We start from the raw sequence: 23485 nt of genomic DNA, 5'->3' as shown, positions 1-23485 counted from the left end.
CTTTTGCAAATTCGTCCATTTAATATTCTTAAAATGGCATACAAAATTATATGGCGTTCATCCACCTACATCAATGCCACTCTCCAGTTGCTCCATCGCCGCTCCCCACCGACCTCCCAGCCAATCCTTGCCACCTACCGACCATTCCTGGCTCCGCTCCTTCCAAGGCAGCACCAAAGAAATGCAACCGTCGTAAGACACCCTCACCATCATCTGGGTGGGAACGTCCACTCTTTCGTTCATGCTACCAAAATTTACACCAGATCCAGAGGGAAGAATGCAGGTTTGGACGCTCAACCCCCAAGAAGGCCGGCCACTCCATCAACAGAAGGCACCATACCCTCTTTGGCATAGCGGCCATGTCACTGCTCGGCGATTCCGCATCACTCTTCGTTAGAACTCCTTTTTGATCTAAAGAAAAGACATCCACGCTTTCTGAAGCCACCATGACCTGCACCACGAGGAGCATGGACCCTAGTGACTTCTAAAGCCAATTGGAACATGGAAGTGGGAAAATACAGGCAAAGTCAACGTCGAATCCCACGAAGCTGACACGACTATATGAACAGCAGGTCATGGTGGCTTCAGAAAATCCATGGTGACCTATGAGATGAACAAAATCAATCATAAAATTCAGCCACAATAATATAACTAAATAAATCCATCATTTATCAAAATAATAATGTTTACTCAATTACAAAATTTTAAATGTTCATCTGGTATCAAAAAAAAGCACTAACTAATTAACGACTCCACAAAAAAAAAAAAAAAGCAATAGCCGGATACGAGCTTTACAACTCAGTAAGAATTCTCTACACACGCACACCGGCATGAAGATGAAAAACAACTTTTAATAAATATATAGTTGATAGAAAAATAATAAGATTTATACATCAACAATTTGGTAATTGAATAAATGCATAACGAAGAATCTAGTGTATATATTTATATAGCACGTATATAAGCCATGCCAACATACACATTAAGTTTTAACACTATAACAACTCAATTGCATATATATCACCATAATAGCAGTCTCGAGATGCATGTCATAATTCATTACAGTTTTATGATACACATCGTATATCACCCAATCAACAATTCCATATTTCAACAGTAACCAATGAGATTACTTATCATTAACTAGTTAACATAGGTCAAATCATGATAGCATTATCATCCTGGTATTGCACTAGTCCTACTCATGCTCTAGCCCATGGCAGGCCAAACACACCATGTTTCCGCCCATGGCCAGCAACCATAATTTCGCAATTTCAACCCACAGTTGAAATCATATTTACTACATTTTGCGTATGCCGACTAGTCCAAATGCTCTTCTTCACCCCGATCTTATAGTTATGTAAAAACTTGGTTTACTTAAAATTAAACATAATTTAGCATTTGATTTGATTTCGCATGGGACTAGTCACAACCATACTCTAGCCCGTAGCAAGCTAAGCACATGGCATGCTTCCATCATGGCTGGCAACTACAATATCATATCTTAGCCAATGGATGATACACCATATTTCACACATGGCCGGCTAGTCCAGATGCTCCTCTCTTTTCCACTAGTACAATTATGCAAAATTCAAATTAATTATGTCACAACTATGACAAAGTGCATCTAATTATTTGGAATTGATTTTTCAAAAATGGATTAGTTACAACCATGCTCTAGCTCATGGTAGGTCAAAACACAATACTGCATTTCAGCTCAAGGCTGTCACAACATATGCACCACGTCTTTTGCATAACCGACCAATCGAGATGTAGCCCATACCCCATCGTACGATATATCAAAGTCATGATTTTTCTTCCTCTAAATTATTTCTATTTAAGCTCCAATTAAAAAATTTCATACAAAGCTAGACTAAGTAATATTATAAACCATACAACATTAAATAATCAACACATAATGTACATACCAATATATAAAATATATCCACAATCATACCGGATATATCTATATGCAAAACTTTCTATAATCATGTAGGTGATTGCATCGAAAAATTCTTACTTCAACCATCATAAATTCATAATCAATAATCCTGAACCCTCTACGTACTGTGTCCATCACTTGTCCTCTAGAGCATGGAGAGAGAAAGAGAGAGAGAAATCAGAGTGAGCGAGAGATTTTTTAAAAATTTCTAGAGAGAGTGCAAGAGTGAAAATAGGGAACTCCTCCCCTTTCAAAAAATTGGAAAGAGGAGCTTCCATGGCCCTCTCAAGCAGGGGAAGAAGGGAGGAGGGCCGGCGACCGAAGGGTATTGGTGAGGAGCACCGACGATGGCAACGACCGGAAGGAGAAAAGAAAAACAGGGCCGGCTGCTCCTTAGATCCGGCAATTGTGAAGCAGAGAAGAACATGAAGAAGGAAATCCTCTCTGAGTTTCTACACTCCCTTTCCGGAAAATAAAAAAACAGAATTTAGGACCGCTTATTATTGTAGGCATCGAATCTAGTGCTTTCTGAGTGAGTTGTTAGATACCAACAAAGACTTGGCCTAATGGTTGCTATCTTAGGCATAACTTGATAATGGCATCAAAGATCAATCTCTTCCCAAAGGAAGATAACTGGCAGCAAAATTCAACCTTTGGGAGAGGTGTATCCAACGGCCCATTGGGCCAGGTGGGTTTGTTCATCCCCCCATTGTTTAGTGACAGCCATGATTTGATCTAGAAACCTACAAGAAAAAGACAATCCACCCAATCCAGCTAAGCCGTGGACTATCTTCCACGTACTGTCGAGCACATCTTGTCCTCCACAAGAACTTAATCATTAGCTCGAGGGACTGACCGGGCTTGGCATGGCTTCGAAGTCACCGAGTTAATAGATAAGGAGGAATCATATACTACTCGCACGGTTCCATGACAGCGATGCTCTCTTGGGAAAGCAGACTTGGCTAATATGGACAATCGATGTGCCACCATAACAAGCACAGACACTTTTGTTCCATCCCAGAAATGAAAGCGCTACGCAACCTAGGCAGCTCTTTTCTTTATTTTTTGTGGATAATTAAAAATTACAGGCAAGCATCTTTCAGATAATCATAGTAGTTTCTGAAATGAACAATGATTGTTAACCAATATGAATCTCGGCTGGATCCCTCTCTATTCCAAGAGAGGGCCAAAGTTTGAATATAGCTAGAAAGTTAAACCGAGAAACATAGACAAGTTATTGAGAGGAAAAAAAAACCCCACTAATAATTCTTAAATTAACAAAATAGTTTTAAGTTCCCCATCCTTCCAATAACAATCGAGCTCCACCGTATCTATGTTACTAGTTACGACAAAATGTTTAAAGCAAAATCTGAGCATGCATGGTCGTTTATGTAATTGGAACAGAATGTAGATTGAGATGGAAACAACTGATCACTTCCCCATAACACAACCAAAGCTTGATTGGTTACCAGGTTTATGGTACGACCCTTATATTTAAATTTGCTGTTCGACTTAACGAGAGAGATATGTTAAGAGGAACAAAATATTCTGATAAGATCCACTGAATTCTCATAGTTGTGCACGAATCTTACAGCTGACAATAGCCTACACATACACAGTTTTGGAGTTTACAGACCTACTCCTCTCTTCCTTTTTTTTTTTGGAAAGGGGGTTGGGGGACTGTGAACAGTGATAAACAGTATTAATATGATGCTTGAGAAAATTTCGAGTGGGATCAAATTAATAAATTTTTGACCTATCCTGTCTGAACTCATCCGTATTTGGTCCAACCCGATCTGACCTGAAAGTCACACAAGTAGTACTGGTAAAATGAAACATTGCTTCGTGCTGTGTTATGTTGAGACTTGTAATATATATATATATATATGTGTGTGTGTGAGTGAGCTGGAGCTGTTTGTTTAGCTAAGTAGAGCATAGACTTTGGTTGCCTGTTGAAGGTCATCAGTCTTTTTTTTTATAAGTTTTTCTTGATTTTGGTCTTACATGGCTTGTGCAATTCTTTATTAGCAGATCCTTCCCTCCACTAATCTGGATTTTGGAAGTATCCCATTTTCCAGAACCGTGGACTCTGCTCCCGCACTCACTCTCTCTTTAGTAGATCCTCTTGGATCCTGTAGGATATTCCAAAATAGGTTCTTGATAGCTAATCACAATCTTGCATCCCCATGCTCTCCCCCTCCTCTTCCTGCACTCCCTCGCACTCTCTTTATGACAGATCTATCAAATCCTACAGGGTTTTCTCAAACAAGCTCTACGCGAAATCAATACCTAGTCAGGGTCCTGTCCAGTTCATACCTGAATTGGAGAGGGTCAAGTATCCAATCACAACCATTCATGATTGGCACGATGGCTATGATTGGATGGGCCACACCGACTTACTGTCCATATACCTCGGATCTAATCATGTTCACCATGCCAATTATGAATGATGGTGATTGGAGAACAGACACTCCATAGTTTAGGTCTGATTATTATGGGGGATTCGAACTCATCAGCACCTTGATATTCATAAAGTAATAAGTATTAGATATTCATAGGTAAAGCTAAAAAGGCAATAAATAAAATTTACATTTCTCAAACAAATTTTTATCAACAAATTTATAAGGTGAATAACTTAACATCAAAAGAATATATATAGAAATTGATAGACCAAAATGGTGGAAAATGAAATTAAAGTGAGCATCTTGCTAACTGTATGTCTAGTAATTGAAATTATTCTCTTGTCCATCACTTTAAACTTGCCATGATTCTCATAGAAAACTAAGTAAGATGATTTTTATTTTACTCCATTACTCCTAGTGTAAATTATTTTCTTAGAATCATAAGTTATCTTTGTGTTCGTTGTTGTCTTCAGACTGGAACCTATGCTCAAGAATTGCTCCATTGATCATTTTCTACTTCAGACATGCTTCTTGAAGTTTTCTGTTTGGTGAATTTCGAAGTTTGTTTCAAATCCAAAAATTCAATATTTTCCCCCGGATTAATGAATCAGGTTATGTTTTTTCTTTTCTTTTAGGTGCAGAATGAGAAGCAGTGTGTCAATTTTTGAAAATTTCATTGCAAATGGAGTAAATATAAAATACTACTAATTGAAGAATTTTTTTCTCCTTTGCTTAGCTTTCTTGTTCTTCCTCTCTCTCTCTCTCTCTCTTCTCTCTCTCTCTCTCTCTCTCTCTCTCTCTCTCTCTCTAGTGACCGCACATGGTACATAGCGTTTCTAAGCAAATATACCTACTTCCAGGGACAAGAATCTAAGCCATCCACGCGCACATATCCCTCAGAATGCAGTCAAGAGCATGCGTACCATGACATATTGAAACCACACAAAAAAAAAGAAGAAGAAGAACAAAAACTCTTAAGTAACTGCGCATAAGACATTCCAGTTCCAACGCATGCATGACAAAGAATGCAGCGCAAACCCACCAAACTTTTATTCACCCCCATCCCGGCGACCAGTTTTATTCTACGCCATCATCATCCAAAATCATGTCTTTTTTCTATCACATAACTATGTATCCGTCCGCCCATATGGGTCTTGCGAGACACCATCTGAGGAAGTCCTAACATGAATCTTTTGTATACCTTAAATCATTAAGAAGAATCAACTGCATGAGGTGCAGTTGCAGGTCTTTGGGACGAAGGCGCAGACGCCGAAGGGCTTGTCGGGGAGGTTGCAGTCGATGCTGAAGCAGCACGGCATCGACGAGCAGTTGTTCGGATCGTTGGTGGCGCAGCAGCGGCACTCCTGGCAGAGTTGGAAGGGAGCCAACTCGCGGCGGTTGGCATCTCCATCCATGGCGACGGCTCTGTCGATGGGGCGGTACTCGACAGCAAAGGCTCCTGCATGCATGTGGCTTATGAAAGGTTAATTAGCGAATCGGTGAGTGCAGAAAATTTGGGATGGAGAGGGAGATGAAGGGAGGGATCACCTTTGGTGGGGAGTGGGGTAGTGAAGAGAAGAGTGAGTGTTAGGATGAGGGGAGGGGTGAGTTTGGCCATGGTTGTCAAGATGTGTGGGGGAAGAGAGAGTTGCAGGGGTTGTGATATATATAACAGGTAGAGGGGAGGAGGGCAGCAGCTTCTCCTTCTTGGATTCCCTAAGAAGTGATCCTGTTGGGGAAATTAAGGAAGTTTCAATTCATAGATTTCTTTCTTCCTTCTTCTTCTTTTTGTTGGTGGAAAGGGAGGAGGAGCAAGGATCAACCATAGAAGTGAAATGACAATATTAGCTATTGGTGTAGCACAAACAGGTGGATGAATGAGATGCCCTTAGACAAGGGTAACTGGCACATTAATTTCTCCACGCATCCCCTCCCTTTGTGATCCACCCCTTAATTTCGTGTTGTTCTGGTTGCAGGATCCGTCCCGTCCATTTGGTTGCGAGGGAAAGAGCCAAGTAGCCAAAATGAGCCGTTGGCCTGCAGCTCGGTGGTCGCCCCCCTCGGAAGAGGACATTAGCTCGAGTCCGGCCAAGAATAGCTGCGGGCTGGAAGCAGCGGTTTTCGGGTGGGACGGATTACCGTAGTTGGCTTTGGTTCAGAGTGGCACAATCTTTTTCTTTTTTATCTATTTTAGGATCAGGATAGGAGGAAATCTAGCCGAAATCGGGTGAGTACGAGACAGGGTTTCATGTTAGCCGAAATGTCAAGTTCGGAGCACCGCTGGGCACTGAAGGATGAGATTGACACTAGAATTTAGCTCTTATACATTACAAAGGAAAGATGTCATTAGATTTTAGAATGTTGCAATAAGATATGTATGTCACGATTGATCCGAACATGACAAAATATGCGCCATCACTAATTGATAGATGTAATATATAATTATATTAATTTCAGCCTATTATGATTGGAAATCAATCAACCAACCATCCCGCTTTACAATCTCAGAGAAGATGAATTAGTATATTGCAAAATACATTTCAGAACCAATGCTTTAATTTAAAAGAGAAGTTAATGTTGATTTAATTATATTGATCGGTATTTGAATATCCTGTTTTTGTAAAGATAAAAATCTAGGAATATATCTGCTCTTTGTGTCTGTACTCTTTCATTCCGACTCAATATAAATTAGGATTTCGGTTCATCTCATATCAGCCACCTATTAAGATGGCCAATATATCGCACCATGCTGGTCTAACCCAGTTTCATGCATGATTTGATGCAGTGTGGGTGCAATTCAGTGTAGGTAACGTATTTGGTCATGATCTAACATGATTTAGGTATTATAAAAGCTAGGTTTTGCATGGACAATTTATGTATTATGTATTTGGGAACCTTGTATCTCTACTCCCCTCTGATAACCATAAATCTGTCCTTAAAAAAAATCTTTAAAAAGAAAAAGTACTAGGCAAAGCTATCTGATATTTTGTGTTCTTGGTTAGGGGGTTAATATATTATCAGGTGCTGAATGCTCAATAACAGGTGCAGTGGCATTTCTAGTACCCATTGTTTCTCTGAGAATAGGAAGGAACGCCCTATCTATCCTTTGTCGAAATTAGTCTTTTCTTATTCTTGTTTCTCTTTGTAATTAAAGCCAACAAGCTTAAGATTTCTCCAAAGGATATACTGCAAGAGGACCCTGGATGGGCAAGATACTTCAATACAAGCCACTCGCAAGTATTTTGCTTTATTACTTTGATCGAACTCAAACCTCTCAAGTGCTTTCCCGTAATTTGCTATGACGGACTGGCGTGCGACAAAAGAACTCGGAAACTTTTCCACACCAAACCCCACCAGGGAAAAACCAGCTCCCCAGTGTCTCTCTTTGCAGAATGGCTTCTAGAGTCCGGTGACACATGGAAACCACTACATGGATAATTTGCGCACGCACTTTGAGTAAGAAATGGGCAATTAATTGAAGGAGGATCCATCGTTGTCCGCCCACTGTCACCAACAAACATAAACTGTAGAGTTTTTCTCAAAAAGATAACATAAACTAATATTTGAAATAATATAATATAATATATGTGTGTGTGTGTGTGTGTAATGACAAAAAAAATAACTTTCATATAAAAATGGAATAAAAAAACTGATCAAGCAAGGAGCTGGATAATGGATAAATAAATGTTTCACAGCCCTTTCGAAACTCATGTTGATACCATGAAGAAAACCTTGTGGCTCCAGCATAAAAATCCAAAGACGCACGCAGAAGCCCAGAATGACGAGCACCCACCGAGGAGGCCGCTAAAGGCCAGCGCAGTAACTCTGCTAGATCTTACGTTCTCTTGCCAACGGGCCGACGACTTACAAATGATGGGGTTGCAAGGTCAGTATCCATCAAAGTTAATGAAAGACAAGGGTTAAATAGGAGAAGGGCAGGTTGACATCACTGTCATTTTTAACAAGTTAGTCTATTTCTTTGATGATTTACTGGGCAGATAAGAAGCCATGCCATTCAAATTTGAAAACGATCCTATAAGCTTTCATGTTGAGAGAACCTGGAGATCAATATTCCTCGCCAGTGCAAAGCGAAAATTGTGGTACAAATGTAACAAAACTTTTTACCAAGACATCCATTTCACTCCCTTGGCTGTTCCTATCAGCCTCTGTTCTTCGTGGTACTCAATGTGGCTCGGATAGTGCGCACCGCGAGAGAATATTTAATGACACGAAAGTCATGCAGCTGTCCATGCAATAAGGAATCTCTTTTCTAACTATCCATTTCAGAAGCATTTCAAACTTTTTTCTGTTAGAGGTTGATCAAGAAAGTGACGATGCTTCCCCCACATACGGAAATAGCTTTGCACTCGGAAATCTTGTGGCAGCTCCACCATAGACGGTGGATAAGATTCCGGTGGCCTCATGTTGGTTTTGTGTACGAGTAGCCCACAGGACTCTATGGGTAGCCACTTATCTTGTCGTCACCGTTTTTTTCCCTGGATAGCTCTTGTATTCTTGTTGAACACTGATTTTGTTCGGGAAAAGATAAAGTGGCCCTCCATATGTGGCAAAAGAAGCTTGTAATCTGCCAAAACTATCAAAACCAATGCGCAGCTGAAATCCAGTGATTTAATTCTCTTCTGTTTTATTCTTGGTGAGTGGGAGCAGAAGCAAGCTACTTCGTATCAACGACAATCATTATATTCCTTATCAAAAGAGGGAGAAAAATATGATGAGTATATCTTGTCATAGTCTTTGGTGGCGATTAAATGTCCTGTGTGGCTACCAAGTATTACATATTTAGCGTCTAGTTAAGGGTCTATTTTGTTTGTTTGCTCGTTAATTCATGCGTGCCACGCGTCATTTGTGAACCTACGAAAGAGAGACCATAAAGACTTCTTCGAATACGCAAGGCATGGCCTCAGAATTTCTTGGCACAGAGCTAGGGGTGGCAAAATATGATCCGACCCGCCAACCCGACCCGTGTTCGACCCGCCATAAACAGGTTTGGGTTTGGCCTAAACAGGTTCGGGTCATAAACAGGTTGACCCGTTTAACCTATTTATTAATTGGGTCGGATACGGGTTTTAGACGTCTGACCCGTTTAACCCGTATAACCCGTATAATCTGTTGGGCTGGTAGATAAGGGCCAGGAGACAAAGGCTCAGGGTGGCCCAACTTTCTGCCGCACGCCCGCATGGGCCCGCATGGCCCTCGGCTCGATTTCACCGCGAGCTCGCGAGGGCACGAATTGATCACTCGATCAGGGATTCAGGGAATAGGGATTTCACCAATTCAGGATTCCCTCTTCCTCTCTTGTCCGCCGTCTTCCCTCCCGTCTTCCCTCAAGACCCTCACAGAGTCGCCGCCTTGCTCAGATCCTCGGAAGATCAGGGACCGCACGTCAAGGGAGTGGAGAGAGGAAGAGATGGGAAAGAAGGCCATGGCTCCAGCGGCGGTGGCGGCGGCGGCGGACCTTGCTCTCGAATCACTGCTTTGCCGAACTCGATCTTTCCATCTCCGCTGTCATCGATCTCGGCCTCACCCTCTCCGCTAAGATCCAAGGATCGCCGTCCCCGACCTCGTCGCCGCTGATTTCAGAGGCGCCCTCTCAATCGGTATGCCTCACTCCCTCTATCCTCCCCCCACCCCATAAACCCTACCACCAAACCCTCCTCCGGCGCCACCACCACCAGTCTATCACTCCATCCCCCTCAACCTCAAGCCCTGAGTAGGGGTGGCCTATCGATCGAAGCAGGCACCTCTCTCTCTCTCCGTCGAACCCTCCCACAATCCCACCTCTCTCTCTCTCGTCGAACCCTCCCACAGAGGCACAGACCACAGTCTCTCCGTCGAACCCTCCCACAGAGGCACAGACCACAGTACCACCTCTCTCTCTCTCTCCGTCGAACCCTCCCACAGACCACAGTCCCACCTCTCCGTCGAACCCCCACCTCTCTCTATCTCTCTCTCGCCAGAAGCAACCCCACCGGCGGCCGAGATCGATGACAGGATGACCAACCCACCCTCATGGCCTCCCATCTCTCTCTCTCTCTCTCTCTCTCTCTCTCTCTCTATTTGGTTAAACGGGTCAGAGAAGGAAACCCGACCTGTTTAAATGTTTAATCGATCTGTTTATTAAACAGGTTAAACGGGTCGGGCCGGGTTACCTGTTTAATAAACAGGTCGGGTTCGGGTTTGTACTTTCCGACCCGTTTAATAAACAGGTCGGGTTCAGATTTATACTTTTCTGACCCGTTTAACATCTGACCCGACCCGTTTATGTCCGACCCGACCCGATTGCCACCCCTACACAGAGCCCAACCCAAATTAGCTGCAAGAGCCTCCACGCCCGGTGCACCAGAAGAGAACTTCATAGCCATGCAGCGAGATTGGAACATCCCGGACCATCTCTACTTCGAGATATATTAGCCGTGTCCAGAGCTAATTAAGTATACAGCAATTGCCGAGATGAAGTACATGTTCCCTGACCTTTAAACATGCAAGCTAGCCAGGGATAACAATCGCAGAAATTATGAGTACTTTGGTAAAAGCATTCGACATTTTGCAAATTGTAGTTTTACACTCAAATAAGCTAACAGAAGTTTAGCTAGAAGAGTGGGGGAAAAAAACTACTCGGAAGACCAAAAGATTCATGGCATTTAGTATGCCTGATTTCAAAATCCAGAAACACGCATCAAGTTTAGAAATGAGGAAGGTGCTATTAAGGACATGTTAGGCAATGCAGTCCATGCTAAAAAATATACATATAATGGAAGTAAATGGGATGGAAAGGAAAGGGATAAGTGATGAAACAGCATTAACATTGTTGCCTTTGAGAAGTCAGTCAAGTCCTGCCTGCGGTTTGCTATAGATGGGATAGCCAAAACTGCCATTTTCAGCAGTTTGAAAAGGTGAAGATCTTATAAAGATGGAAGCTAACTGTGCAGTGGACAGTGAGTTTTTACCAGTCTTTCTCCACATCCTGATTTTAACATGCCCCTACAAGTAAGAAACTACTCAAATGCATTATCCATAGCGTACTGCATAAAGACTTCCAAATTTTATTTCCTTATAGATTTAAGATCAGTTTTTTTCAGTTCAACTAGCTTCCATTAGTAAAATGAAACCCCAGCCCATTTGGTAAGGGTTGCCTCAGTTGAGATACATAAAGACGGGTAGTGAAAATAAAAGACCTTACAAACAGCAACAGTGGGTGGATCACATTTACATCACAAGAATAGCAGAGAAGCAAAAACCCACACAAACAGCGCAACCAGATTGTCAATATACAATAAGTGAACCTATTCCAGAGAGGAAAATATAGGACTCACCTCACCCTGCATGCTGCCACAGGACTGGGGGAACATTTTGGGCTAGGACTTGCTCTACATCCAACACCATTCCCCGTGATCCTGCGGTGCATCCGATAGTCAGGAAGGCCATCGCTCACTGGGGCATGACCTGAAACCTTGCTCCCGCTGCTGCTCTGAAGGGGCTCAAGAGTCTCCACAACATCACTCATAAGGGGCCTTGCTTTTGGGTTTTGGCTCAAGCAGTAATATGCCAGGCTACAGGCCTTCTGGGCAGCTCGCACTGAATACTGACCCTCCAACCTGGGGTCAATGATCTGCAGCATCTTTCTCTTGTCATTAAGCTTGGGGCGAGCCCAGTCAACCAAGCTATGCTCCTTGCAGGGACGGGTCTTGTCCACAGACCGCTGTCCTGTTAAGAGCTCGAGAAGGACAACCCCAAAGCTGTAGACATCACTCCTAGCTGTCAAGTGACCTGCTCATAGAATCAAGTATGATTCAAAATGAACTCAGAGCAATTAATTCGAGAAGCAAATGAATCGATGGTATATTCCATTTGAAAAATGAAGGGAGAAACTGAAGAAGGCACATAGGTTTGATAGATTCTACTTATCATGTTGCTCAAGAAGATCTCATGATCATCATACAAGATTAATAATCAAAGGAATCTCCAAATTATATCCTGAGAACAAATAAAAGGCCATATGGGGGAAAAAATCCAAGTTGTGAAGAGGCAATACCAGTCATTACATATTCAGGAGCAGCATATCCATAGGTTCCCATTACCCGTGTTGACACATGGGTGTCATCACCCTGTGGTCCAGCTTTTGCAAGGCCAAAATCAGAAAGCTTCGCTGTATAATCCTGTGAAGACATGCAGGAGAAGCAGCAGCAAACCATGTCAAAAGGGTTTATTATTTTGAGTGATACATGTAAAACATATAAATGATAAAGAAACTAAGAGCAACAAAATAGACTGCCACTTAACAGAGTCCAACAAAATATTTGATGTCTTAAAATCTCGGTAAATGACAGGCCTTTCCGCATTGTGAAGGAAAGCTAGCCCTTGAGCAGCACCAAGAGCAATTGACATTCTTGTTGCCCAAGATAATGGAGCAGCTGTCTCTGGATGCATCAAGCAAGACAAGCCAGGTTCAGAGAACAATTTTTCATGAGAATAATGAAAGACCATGATTTAATATAGTTTATTGTACAGAAGACAGACCAAAGAAGAAAGCAGGTGAACTTCTTGTAGTCAAAATCTGATATTAATTATCAAAAATGTAGTTGGCAATGTAACAATGCAAATCAATCTAGTGATCTACTATTACATAATTCGGGTTGCAAGAAAAATAAACAAAGAATTCAGAACACCATGCTGACCCGAACCGGATGGTACGGGACGTACCGTACCGTACCAATTCGGTACTGGTACCCGGTACAGATGACATACTCAGTATACCAAAAAAATTCTGTACTGTACCGTACCGGCATTGTGTTAGTGTGGCACCGGTATAGGGTTCGGTACCGAGATGGTGAACCTTGATCCAGAGTACAATGACTAAATAGAAGTTTTCATGAAACCATGTGCAAGAAGTTATGATCGATCGTGAAAAATGAATGAAGATGGCATGCTGGATTGGACAAAGAGAATACACTGTTAAACAGAACCAGAAGGAAAGAAATGCACTGGTAACAAACATTCCCATCATAGCCAAGATTAATAAGTTACCTATGGAATGTTTTGTAAGGAAATTTAGAGATATAAAACAGGCTATCCACCTTAGATTATTTTCTTTGTTTTTTAATTTATTTTAACTCATTGCCTTTGCTTGGTGCACAGAATTTGCACAGCATGGAAGGCCATATTTTTCTTTGTATGGGTCCCTTGACTCTATAGCATGCTAAAATATTTCTTTCAGTGTTCCCAATTATGAACTGCCCATAAAAGAAAATGGATCAATTGCACCAGGTTAACTTTTTACCCCGAACTTTCTAACCAAAAAGTAGTCCAACTAACTAAGAAATAGCAATTTTAGCATCTACCATATCAAATCCTATAGGATCTGCACACTCATTTGGCTCATTCCTTTGTTATCTCACTCAAAGCTTAAATTTGTTAATGTCAAGATAAATCATCTTCCTGTTTGGAAGAATAGGGAAAAATAGATACTTAAGTTAATAGTCTTCATCCTTAAATGGCAGGCTAGAAGTCATTTGTTTTTGAGCTTATTACTTCTATAAGTTCTATTCATTGACCAATAAACAGCCTACTCCTCTTACAACATATGCAAACCCCTTGACTTTCACCTTTTGCCTACATCAACAGTCTCTCACACACCCATAGTCACTAAAGCAACGAGACTGCTATAGGAAGATTTGTGGAGAATTTGGAATGAATATGACAATTATAGTACCATAGTATCTTATCATAAATTTCATTATTACAACTCAACATGCCATGAGAGTCAAAAGTTTGACCCTCTTCAACACGCACACACAGGCAAGCGCACACATATATAGTCACTAAAGCAACCACACTACCATATGCAGATTCATGGGGAAAATAGTATCTGATCTTGAATTTCATTATTACAGCCCAACATGCCATGGGAGTTAAAAGTCTGACCCTCTTCATCATCTAAAAGATTCATTAGGTTATATACTCTCCACACAACTTGCTGAAAAGCAGCTCCATTTAAAAAAAAATTTCATAATATGTATAAAAAACAATTTGTTAACACATCTTCAAGTGTTCGACAACTTTTTATTGCCTCAATTAGTGTTTCAGTGGCTTATAACCTGTTTGTTTGAGATTATCTGGCTCTTTAAGCATCTTATTTTGGCTTTTCAACAATTATCCTGTCATTGTGCTCATCTTGTAGCAGATTTTACCTTCTTGAGCTCTCTCAAACTGATTGGCCTTGAATATTTGCCCTTGTCGGCAAAGAATATCATACCAGGCCCCTGTATGATCTTCCATCTCTTTATTGTTAGAAAAGGCCTACTTTTAGTCCTATTTGTTGAGGGCTTGTTTGGATAACCAAAAATTACAACATATTAGGCTAAGATAGAGAATATTGAGACTTTGTAGTAGAAATTCCAAAGTGTTTGGATAAAGATTTTGGAGTGTAAAAAAGCATGGAGTATAGCCCCAAAACTCTGTAATTACAGCATGCTTCTAACATCCACAAGTAGCTCTAGAATTTCATCCACTGATTACCAGGAGCTTCCCCCTTCCCCATTGGACTCTAATATCCAATCCCCTTATTCCCTTCCTCTCTTGTCAATCAGTTGAAGGCAATCAAACATCCACCATCAATGGCAATAGGAACAACCAGCACCGATGAATATGGAATGGTCAAGAATGATGAAAACAACAGGAATTGCAATGGTGACCCATGTCCAATTGAGATGACAATGGCGACCCACCACGGTCAGCCCCAACCAACACTACTGCCCCATCATTGTTGACATCCCACTTCCCTTCATGACTCCAACAGTTCCCAAACATCACCACTACAAAATTGTCGCTAACACCCACGTCCCTTTCCAACTTTGGTGGAACCCAAGCACCACTACTATCTTAATTATTTCCAATCCCCACCACACCACCCCAACTCTAGTCAGCCAGCTATTGCCGCTGCCCCCAACATGATTGAAACCATGGTCTGCCAAACCAGTCCATACCGGCCGGTTCGGCCCGGTACAGACCGGTCCGGCCCAGAACCGGTATCCAGACAGCGTGGTTACCGATTCCAGCCATTTTCGGGCTGGTACCAACCGGCACGCAGGCGTACCGGTGCGAACCGGATACCGATTTTTTTTTAATTGCAGCGCACGCACTGTAGATTTCAAACCACAGCGCGCACGTTGTGGTGCAGAACGCGTGGCCCGGAAACATGCGGCGCGATTCCACGACGCGCGGGCGCGACTCCCCGCACTGGGAATCACCCCACGCGCGGTTCCCCCGCGCGCAGGGCAGCACGCCCGCACGGGTGCGGGCCAACTCATCCGTGCAGGGCAGCGTACCTTGGTTGAAACCCCAAATCCCCTCTCCCACTCTAACCAACCCAACCCCAACCTCCATTCCACCCCCTGCATCACCACCTTCAACATCACCATCAACATCAACATCACCATCAACATCAACATCACCATCACTACCACCACTGCCACCATCACCACCATCGCAAAATCCACCACCATTACCCCCGCCTTCACCAATAACCATCACTAAATCATCACCATCACCAATTCAGCAACCATCACCACCTTACCACCATCACCACTGCCACCACCAAATACACCATCTTTACCATCAACGACATCACATTCACCATCACCGTCTTAACCATCACTACTAGATAATACTTGAAAACATGGGGCGAGAGAGAGAGAGACAAGACGGTTGTGGTAATGGTAATGGAGTGCGGTTTGAGGATCAGGGCTAGCTAGAATGGGGGAATATGATGGGGAATGATAATTGAACTGATAGAAAATTTTTCTTACAATTTTGTTTAGGTCGCGTCCAAATAGTTTAGAACTCTAGAGTAAAAATGTTGTGGAATATTCACTTGATGCACCACTCCATTACTAGCGTCTTTTGATTGGCTAGAATTTTCCTATGCATCCAAATAGGGCTTGATACTCTTTGATTCTTTTAGGATATGTCCATTTAAATCACAGTAGGCTCCAATGAACTCACCAATTACTACATCACTTGGTCCCTCTTGGTCACTTTCTACATGCCTAGTTCTTGTGCAGCCTTAGAACTCTTTCTAAACCCATTCACATGGTAAGTCCATTTCTTGTAATTCTAACCTACTAAGAGGTTTTATTCTTCTTTTAGCATCTTTAAGGGCCTGTTTGGATGTCTTCCAACAGGACCTTTCTTTTTTAGAAAACACGACTAGAACTATGCCAAAACGAGTTTGGGGCTGCCATGGTAACTCCAAACGAGTTTGGGGCTAAGTAACCCTTGTTTCTTTGGGATAACTAATCATGTCTATGAGGTGATTTATCTAATCCATGAAATGTAGGAATTAGTTACTCCTCTAGCCTCCCTAATCACCTTCGTTCACCGCATTTCTATCATAATTTCAAAGGTGATGCTCCACTAGAAGACCAACATCCAAAAAGGCCCTAAGTTGACTAGGTATTCCTGTGCATGTTATTAACATCATTTCTTCTTGCATATATGTTTGTCTATTCCACTTCAGCGAGCTCCTTTATAGAATCTTTTCATCCCATAGTTGACATCATTTTGGGCACCCCCTTTACCTTCCTGACTTTATAGCTTAGTCTGGTCTCTCAATAAATTTCAAGATCACCTTACTTGTCACATTATTCTTATAGTTTGATTTGAATTTTAGGCTTTGCTCCTTATTAGCTTGTTCTTCATCGCCTTATAGAAGTTTTCTGCTGTTACACCATTTTATATACTGGCCAACTTCATTGTCTGGTTAATGCTCGGTATATATGGCACCATTGCCATATACACCCATAATTGATAGTGTCAGATCCTAGACTTTGGAATTTGCAAGAAAGTTAACATATTCACAAGTATACCACCATCCAAAATAGAATGGTCTAAATCAAGATTTGTCATACCAGTAAGTACCATATACCGACCATATCGAATCGGTTTATGGTATAGGGGGCATACCAACACTCGGTATGCCGAACTGACCCCCGTATCGATCATACCGACACTGTAGTAGGATGGTACCGATACAGGATCCAATAACGAGATGGCGAACCTTGGTCTAGATCAATTAGCAATAAAACCCACATCAGTTTTCTTATTTACTTTTTCCTGTTCCTTTATGGAGGTAACAGAAATTGAATTGTAGTAATTGAGGAGAAAGGGCTAAATCAATAGGATTCACCATATGAACCCTCAAAGAAAAGGGATTAAAGCCTACAGTGAAACTTTTTATTTCATTTAGTGGTTAATATTAAATAATATTTTTCATGATTTGAAGAAAGACAAAGGCAGTGCTATACAAAAGGCCATCTTAGATAGTTTCATGAGGAGATCAGGTCTCATTTTAATCCTCTAATGTCACTAAGAAAGCTACCTAATAAAGTTAATAATCTTAAGGCAAAGTCAACAGCAAGCCCCAATGGGTCATTCATAAATAAACAAGAAGAGCACCTTCCAACATAATGATAAAGCACAAATCATGTATACAATAATGAGTCAAAGCACAGATATTATTCAACAATGCAGGTGAATTAACCTATCTGGTTAAAGAGTTCATTACAAATTCGTGTTTGTCTCTATACTAGAGGTAAACTTAGAATAACTTCCACATTCAGTTTTCATAACTTTCCCCTTTTGTTTTTGCAGTATCCACTCTTGTCACAAGGTAATTTCCAAATGAAACCTATATAGATAGTTAAAAGGATTATGGATAATTTGCAGTATCCTTTGTTGTCACAGGGTAGTTTCCAAAAGAAGCCTGTGCAGACAGATAAAGGATTATCAATCATTTGCAGTATCCTCTCTTATCACAAGGTAGTTTCCAAATGAAACCTATGTGCACAGTTTAAGGATTATGGACAAGTGTTGTAAAATGTGATATAAATTTAGAGTGTCACAACTCACAACTATCTGCAAGGAACTAGTTCTTTAAAAGTTTAATCTTCCAAGAAAACTACACCCTTTTCTTTTTTCATGCATGCATATGTCAACCTTACAATTGAACTGAAAGTCATGGAGACATCATGAAGAAGCAGCAGAGGATTCAAAAAGATCTGGAAGAAACAACCGCATATATAAGTTTATCAAGCAACAAGAATAAAAACTTCTCTAAAAAAGAGAATGCAGAGTTATGTACTTCGAAATAAGTGATTCTCAAGGCTCCCCCGGAACATAAACTCATAGACAAGCAGCCTGTGATCATGCTCGCAGCAATATCCAATCAACTTCACTAGATTAGGATGCCTGAGCTGTCCTAAGAAATTAACCTCTGTCTGGTAAAACAAGGATAAGAGTCAAACTCAAGAAACATTTCAAACTGCCAAATAACAGAGCTAACTATCTTAATATTAGCATTAACCCTATTATGTTGCTTGTTCAAACCAGGGACACCTCTTTGATGTGGCCAGGAAATTGTAAAAACTTAACTGGATGTCATGATTCAAATGTTTACAGAGTCCATTTGCTGGGCTTCGTACTTTAATGCCCTTAACAGAAAGTGAGGTTATGTTCAAGGAATGAAAGTGATAAAAAGTTAAGGAATATCTGATAAGAAATATGGAAGGCTACTCGAGCTATGACATTGGGGTGGCTCTGCATTGTAGAAGCAAGAATAATCTCTCGTAAGAGTACCTAGTTTGCTAGTACCTATCATACCGTACATATTCCATCCGTATCGGTAAATACATATACTTATCTGGTAGAGATTTATACTAAACAAGCATACAGAAAGCCAATGCATGCATATCTTTTCAGACCAATAATTACTGGTTCACATTTTCTCCTTTTTTTTTCTTTTTTTTTTTTTGCTTTAACGAAAAGGGGTAGGGGGGAGGAAGGGACAAGCCCACCCCCGCATAGCAGCCCCCACTAGGCCCCCGCCCCACCAGGAGAATGTTCGATGCGGGCAGAAATGGCCGTGTGTTGGGCACCCCGACCGGTTTTACTCATGCTTTCCCCACCCATGGGCCCGGCTCAGCTACCCCTCTGGGCTCTGGCTCGAGTTCCAAGTGTGAGTACGTCACACCTGGCACCACCCCGGCTACTAGCGGTCCTATACCTCATGTCCAAGCAGTGGCCAAAGCCACATTTTCTCCTGTTTGTCAGAAGAAAAAAAGGGCCAGCAGGAAGGAATAATGGGCAGGATTTCCATGGACGCAATAACCAATAAGAACAGTACACATTGGAGGGGACATCTAGCCAATTTTAGCTTCCCATACATATCTATTGGTTGTTTAACAATATTTATGTGCACTCAAAAATTTCAAACATGTATATCTTATGGCATCTGAAAAACTGCAGCATCTGTCTTTTTTTTTGTTTTGATAAACAGTATCTTCATGTTGGCAAGCAAATAATTCAAAACCTTTGCACTGAAATCTAGATTATATCCTATGTTCAAGCAACAGGAATTAATCAAAGGCTCGAGTACTCATCATCAATGAAGAGAGGCATCTTTTTCCTTGCTCAATGACTTCAGTCACAAGCACGATCATGCGTGCACATTAGATGGGGAGATGGAGGAAGTCGGCTCATGGGAGCAAGTCAAATAGATGTACGAGTAACTTATCGAGCACCCATGTGATAACATGTCAAACCCAGATGAATTATAGAGCCTCTAGAGACTTTACCAGAGCATAAAGGATAAACATAAGATGATGAGAAAGCCCACTTACAAGCCATTCTCTATGCCCTTGATGACCATCTTTATTGAGGACCTTGACGGCAACAGGAAGGGATTTGAGACCGACCCTCACATTCTCATCTATGTATCCCTTGTAGACAGTCCCAAATCCTCCTTCACCAAGAACGTAGTCTGGACGGAAGCTCTTTGTGATTGTCTCAAGCTCAAACAAAGTGAAGGCAATCACATTGGTGTATATTGCAATATTCCTTGCATCTTCGACGTTTCGAGGGGTTGAAGGTTCGCTCATGTCCGAGAAAGAGCGGTGGTGCTTCTTCTCAGGAAGTGCATTCTTAGCAGGAAGTTGGAACATCTGGAGCTGCTGAACTGAAAGTGAGAAAGCATAGAAGACAGGTTAATAAGGAAGCACAGACAACATGGGAACAATCTTTAGGAAGAAACACAATTTACGAATGATTAAGCTAGAAGAAATTTAATCACTGCACATAAAAGCATGCGGAATTAGAACTTCAAATGGTCAAGGGAGAGAACAAGGATGATGTAAAACCAACCAAACTATCGATCCAATGTAGTAAAGTATTTATAGTAAAATAAGTCGAAGACTGAGAAATAGCAAAACAACTCGACCTTCTGTTACTCAACCAAAATGGAATATAGTCATTGAAAAACTAAAAAATAAAGATCTGAAGACAGCTGCATGAAAATGACAAATTTTGCAAGACAAAAAAAAAGTCGCCTTCATGAAAATCAGATTCCAACAACTCCCTGTCGGTGTGATCCTTCGATTCAAAAAGTAACTCGAAGAAAAAGGTCCGAACTCCCCAACGAATTTAAGCTAAATTAAAGAAGAAAATTCCAAATTTGACGAGCTAGCAAAATCAAGGTCATCCCTTTAGTATGAAAAAAAAAAGGTAATATCCAAAGAAGAAAAATAAAGGACCGCTCCTTCACCTTGAAGGAACAACGAAACAAAGATAAAACTAAAATAATAACAGAACCCAGAATGCAGCAATATAAAAGAGGGGCAAAAAAAAACAAACATCAGGACATACAAAATCCTCAGGAACCAGCATGAAGTCCGATCCCACCCAAAAAACCGAACTTTCTAGTAATCCAATGACGATAAAATTCAGTTCCCAAACAAATCAATGGAAACAAATCAACAATGGCCAAAAAAAAAAGGGAGCGGAATAAGAGCAGGCTGAGAGGGGGAAAAAGAGAGAGAGAGGGGGGGGTGGAATCCCAAAGATGGGAACTTGGTGGGAGAGAAAGGGGGGGTTTAGAGGTTTGGATACCTTGGGCGTGAGCAGCGACGACGGCATTCTCCTCCCGGGTTCCGCAGTTGCCCATCCTTCACGACCTCTCTCATTCTTCGCTCCTCCGCTCTACACCAACCAATCCCCCCTCTCGATTCCAAGTCTCATATGGCTCCCAAAGCCCACATAAGAGAGAAAAGAGAGAGGAGAAATTGAGACTTCAACTTGAAGGAAAGGGGTTAAAGGTGACGTTTTTTCCTTTCCTCTGTCTCGCTCTCCCACTCTCTAAAAAGTATAAATTTTTTGACCGCACGAGGAGTAGGAGCAGCACAGCCACGACGGCGAGCACATTCACCACCACCTCCCAAAAGATTCCCTTCCGGAGCGTAATTAATTAAGGGCGAAGGAATTCCCCTGCGAGCGTGACCACGAGGGACAGGTGGGGTGGTGGAGCGGGGGGGTGTGGCCGTGTGGGTAAAGGAGGGGAGGAGCGCTAGGGAGGGAGGAAGGTATCCCATTTACCAAACTAGCCGTACACTGTATTTCTAAAAAAACAATAACAAAAGCTATTTTTTTAAGCATTAAACAATTATATTAGATTTTGTTGAAGAATATTATATTTTATTTTATGTTTTTATTTTACATAATTAGTATTTTTTGTGTTTTATATAATTTTATATGATAAGACTGTGAAAATAACTTTTTTTTATATTGTCTTCTCAAAGGCATTTCATGAGATTATTGCAATGGCGTGGTGGGCCCACCACCCGACAAAAATAGAAGCTGAAGACTGAGGCTGTCAACCGTTGGATTCGGGTTGGATTCTACCACTGAGATCTACATCTTATCTCAGTTTTGTAAGCTGAGCAGTTGAGGGTGCAAAAAGAAGTTGAGCGCAGCCAATCGTTGGGATACTCGAGTTGGGTTTAGAGGGTGTGAAGGGAATTTGAGATCAACGTTTTAGGATTGGTTCATTTGGACAATTATCTAAGCTTTGTCCTAATGGGCTTCACCAACGGCTGAAGCTCTACTCTGAAGGTGCCTAAAACCTTTACTTTTGACGAAAACTAGATTACTAGGTTATTCTTAGAAATATGGTGGGGACACTTGCACAAATTTTGAAAACCTAAACAAGTGGAGAGGAATACTGATTAGCTAAGACTAATCACTATGATGAAAACAATATCTGAATCAAAAATGTCTCCCTATCCTAGCATGTTGGAACCATCTAAATTTAATGAAATAATATTTGAAACCAAATTTTGGATACAACCATCAAAAAATGTGACCAACAGGCGAAGCCGATAATTTTGAATTGTATTTTCGAGTCAATGAAAATTATATTTATATTTCCAAGTTGATTGTTGTTTTAGACTCTATTCTACTATTAGCAAAATCTGGTTTTGTTTGTTTCGGTAGCTCCTATTAGAGCAGCTTCTAATCACATAAAAATTAATATTTTTAAACGAAATCTTGCCTGCTATGTATATAACATATTTTGAAGCGTCATATTGATCAATTAGGATGCAAATAAGTTTTTCCTAAGCCTTCGGATAGAGATGAATGGTCCCCCTTATACGAGTGGAAACATAGATAAAAATCTATTAATTCAAAAATTATGTATAAATACACACAAAATATTTATGTATGTATCCCTCATAAAGCAATCATTCAGCAAGTAATGCTTAAATTATATCATCCTCTCACCTCATCAACTTTCTAAAAATAGGATATATTATTTGTTATTATTTATTTATGTAAAGAAAAGATCCACGACGTATATAATTTGTTTCATGCAACCTCTTACATTTAGGAGAAGTATGCATGTTGCCACTCACTAATAAAGCAGCAGACCTATGCGAAGAGGTTATACCATGGATGGACCTTGATGTGGCCTTTCAACAACAATTGTTCGCATGTGCATAGCTGGGGTTCTTGAGGTTTGGTCTTGGTTAGCCCAAACAGCTATCGATCTTGAAGAAAAGCATCTCTTTTCTCAAATATCATCTCAGGAAACTCGTGGTAGAGAAAAATGGGTAATGCTATAAATAGGAGAGCTTTAGGCCAACTTGGTCTCCTATCTCCATTATTTTTGTGTCACCAAATGAGCCTCTATCGACATAGTGGACAAGCCAACCTCATTAGAATAAAGTTGCCACTTTAGTGGCTTTATTTCAGGCCAATTTCCAACACGCATTAAACTTTTTAACCATGTTGAAGA

The 23485-nt window shown here is 41.1% G+C and overlaps 1 protein-coding gene across 1 annotated transcript; it reads right to left on the bottom strand.

Moving 5' to 3' along the window:
* Positions 1-11385: 11385 nt before the first annotated feature.
* Positions 11386-21800, bottom strand: LOC103717880 (putative serine/threonine-protein kinase PBL8). Its single transcript, XM_008806430.6, has 6 exons — positions 21304-21800; positions 20040-20374; positions 18503-18638; positions 12646-12782; positions 12398-12521; positions 11386-12132 (listed from the first exon to the last, which is right to left on the bottom strand). Exons 1-6 carry the CDS (start codon positions 21356-21358, stop codon positions 11675-11677), a joined length of 1245 nt encoding a protein of 414 aa, XP_008804652.3. The 5' UTR covers positions 21359-21800; the 3' UTR covers positions 11386-11674.
* Between the last annotated feature and the right edge of the window lie 1685 nt (positions 21801-23485).

This window comes from Phoenix dactylifera, chromosome 8 (genome assembly GCF_051530095.1).
Source record: "Phoenix dactylifera cultivar Ajwa chromosome 8, Ajwa_hap1_PhDact_Kaust_v1.1, whole genome shotgun sequence".
Lineage (NCBI taxonomy): Eukaryota > Viridiplantae > Streptophyta > Magnoliopsida > Arecales > Arecaceae > Phoenix > Phoenix dactylifera.
This window is presented reverse-complemented; position numbering and strand designations above follow the sequence as displayed.

Excerpts from the sequence above, each read along its gene's own strand:
- LOC103717880 (XM_008806430.6), bottom strand. The coding sequence starts at position 21,358 with ATGGGCAACTGCGGAACCCGGGAGGAGAATGCCGTCGTCGCTGCTCAC. Across the intron at positions 18,639-20,039 it reads AAGGGCATAGAGAATGGCTT|ACAGAGGTTAATTTCTTAGG; the intron begins GTAAGTGGGCTT and ends TTGTTTTACCAG. Across the intron at positions 12,522-12,645 it reads CAAATATTTTGTTGGACTCT|GATTATACAGCGAAGCTTTC; the intron begins GTTAAGTGGCAG and ends ATGTCTTCACAG.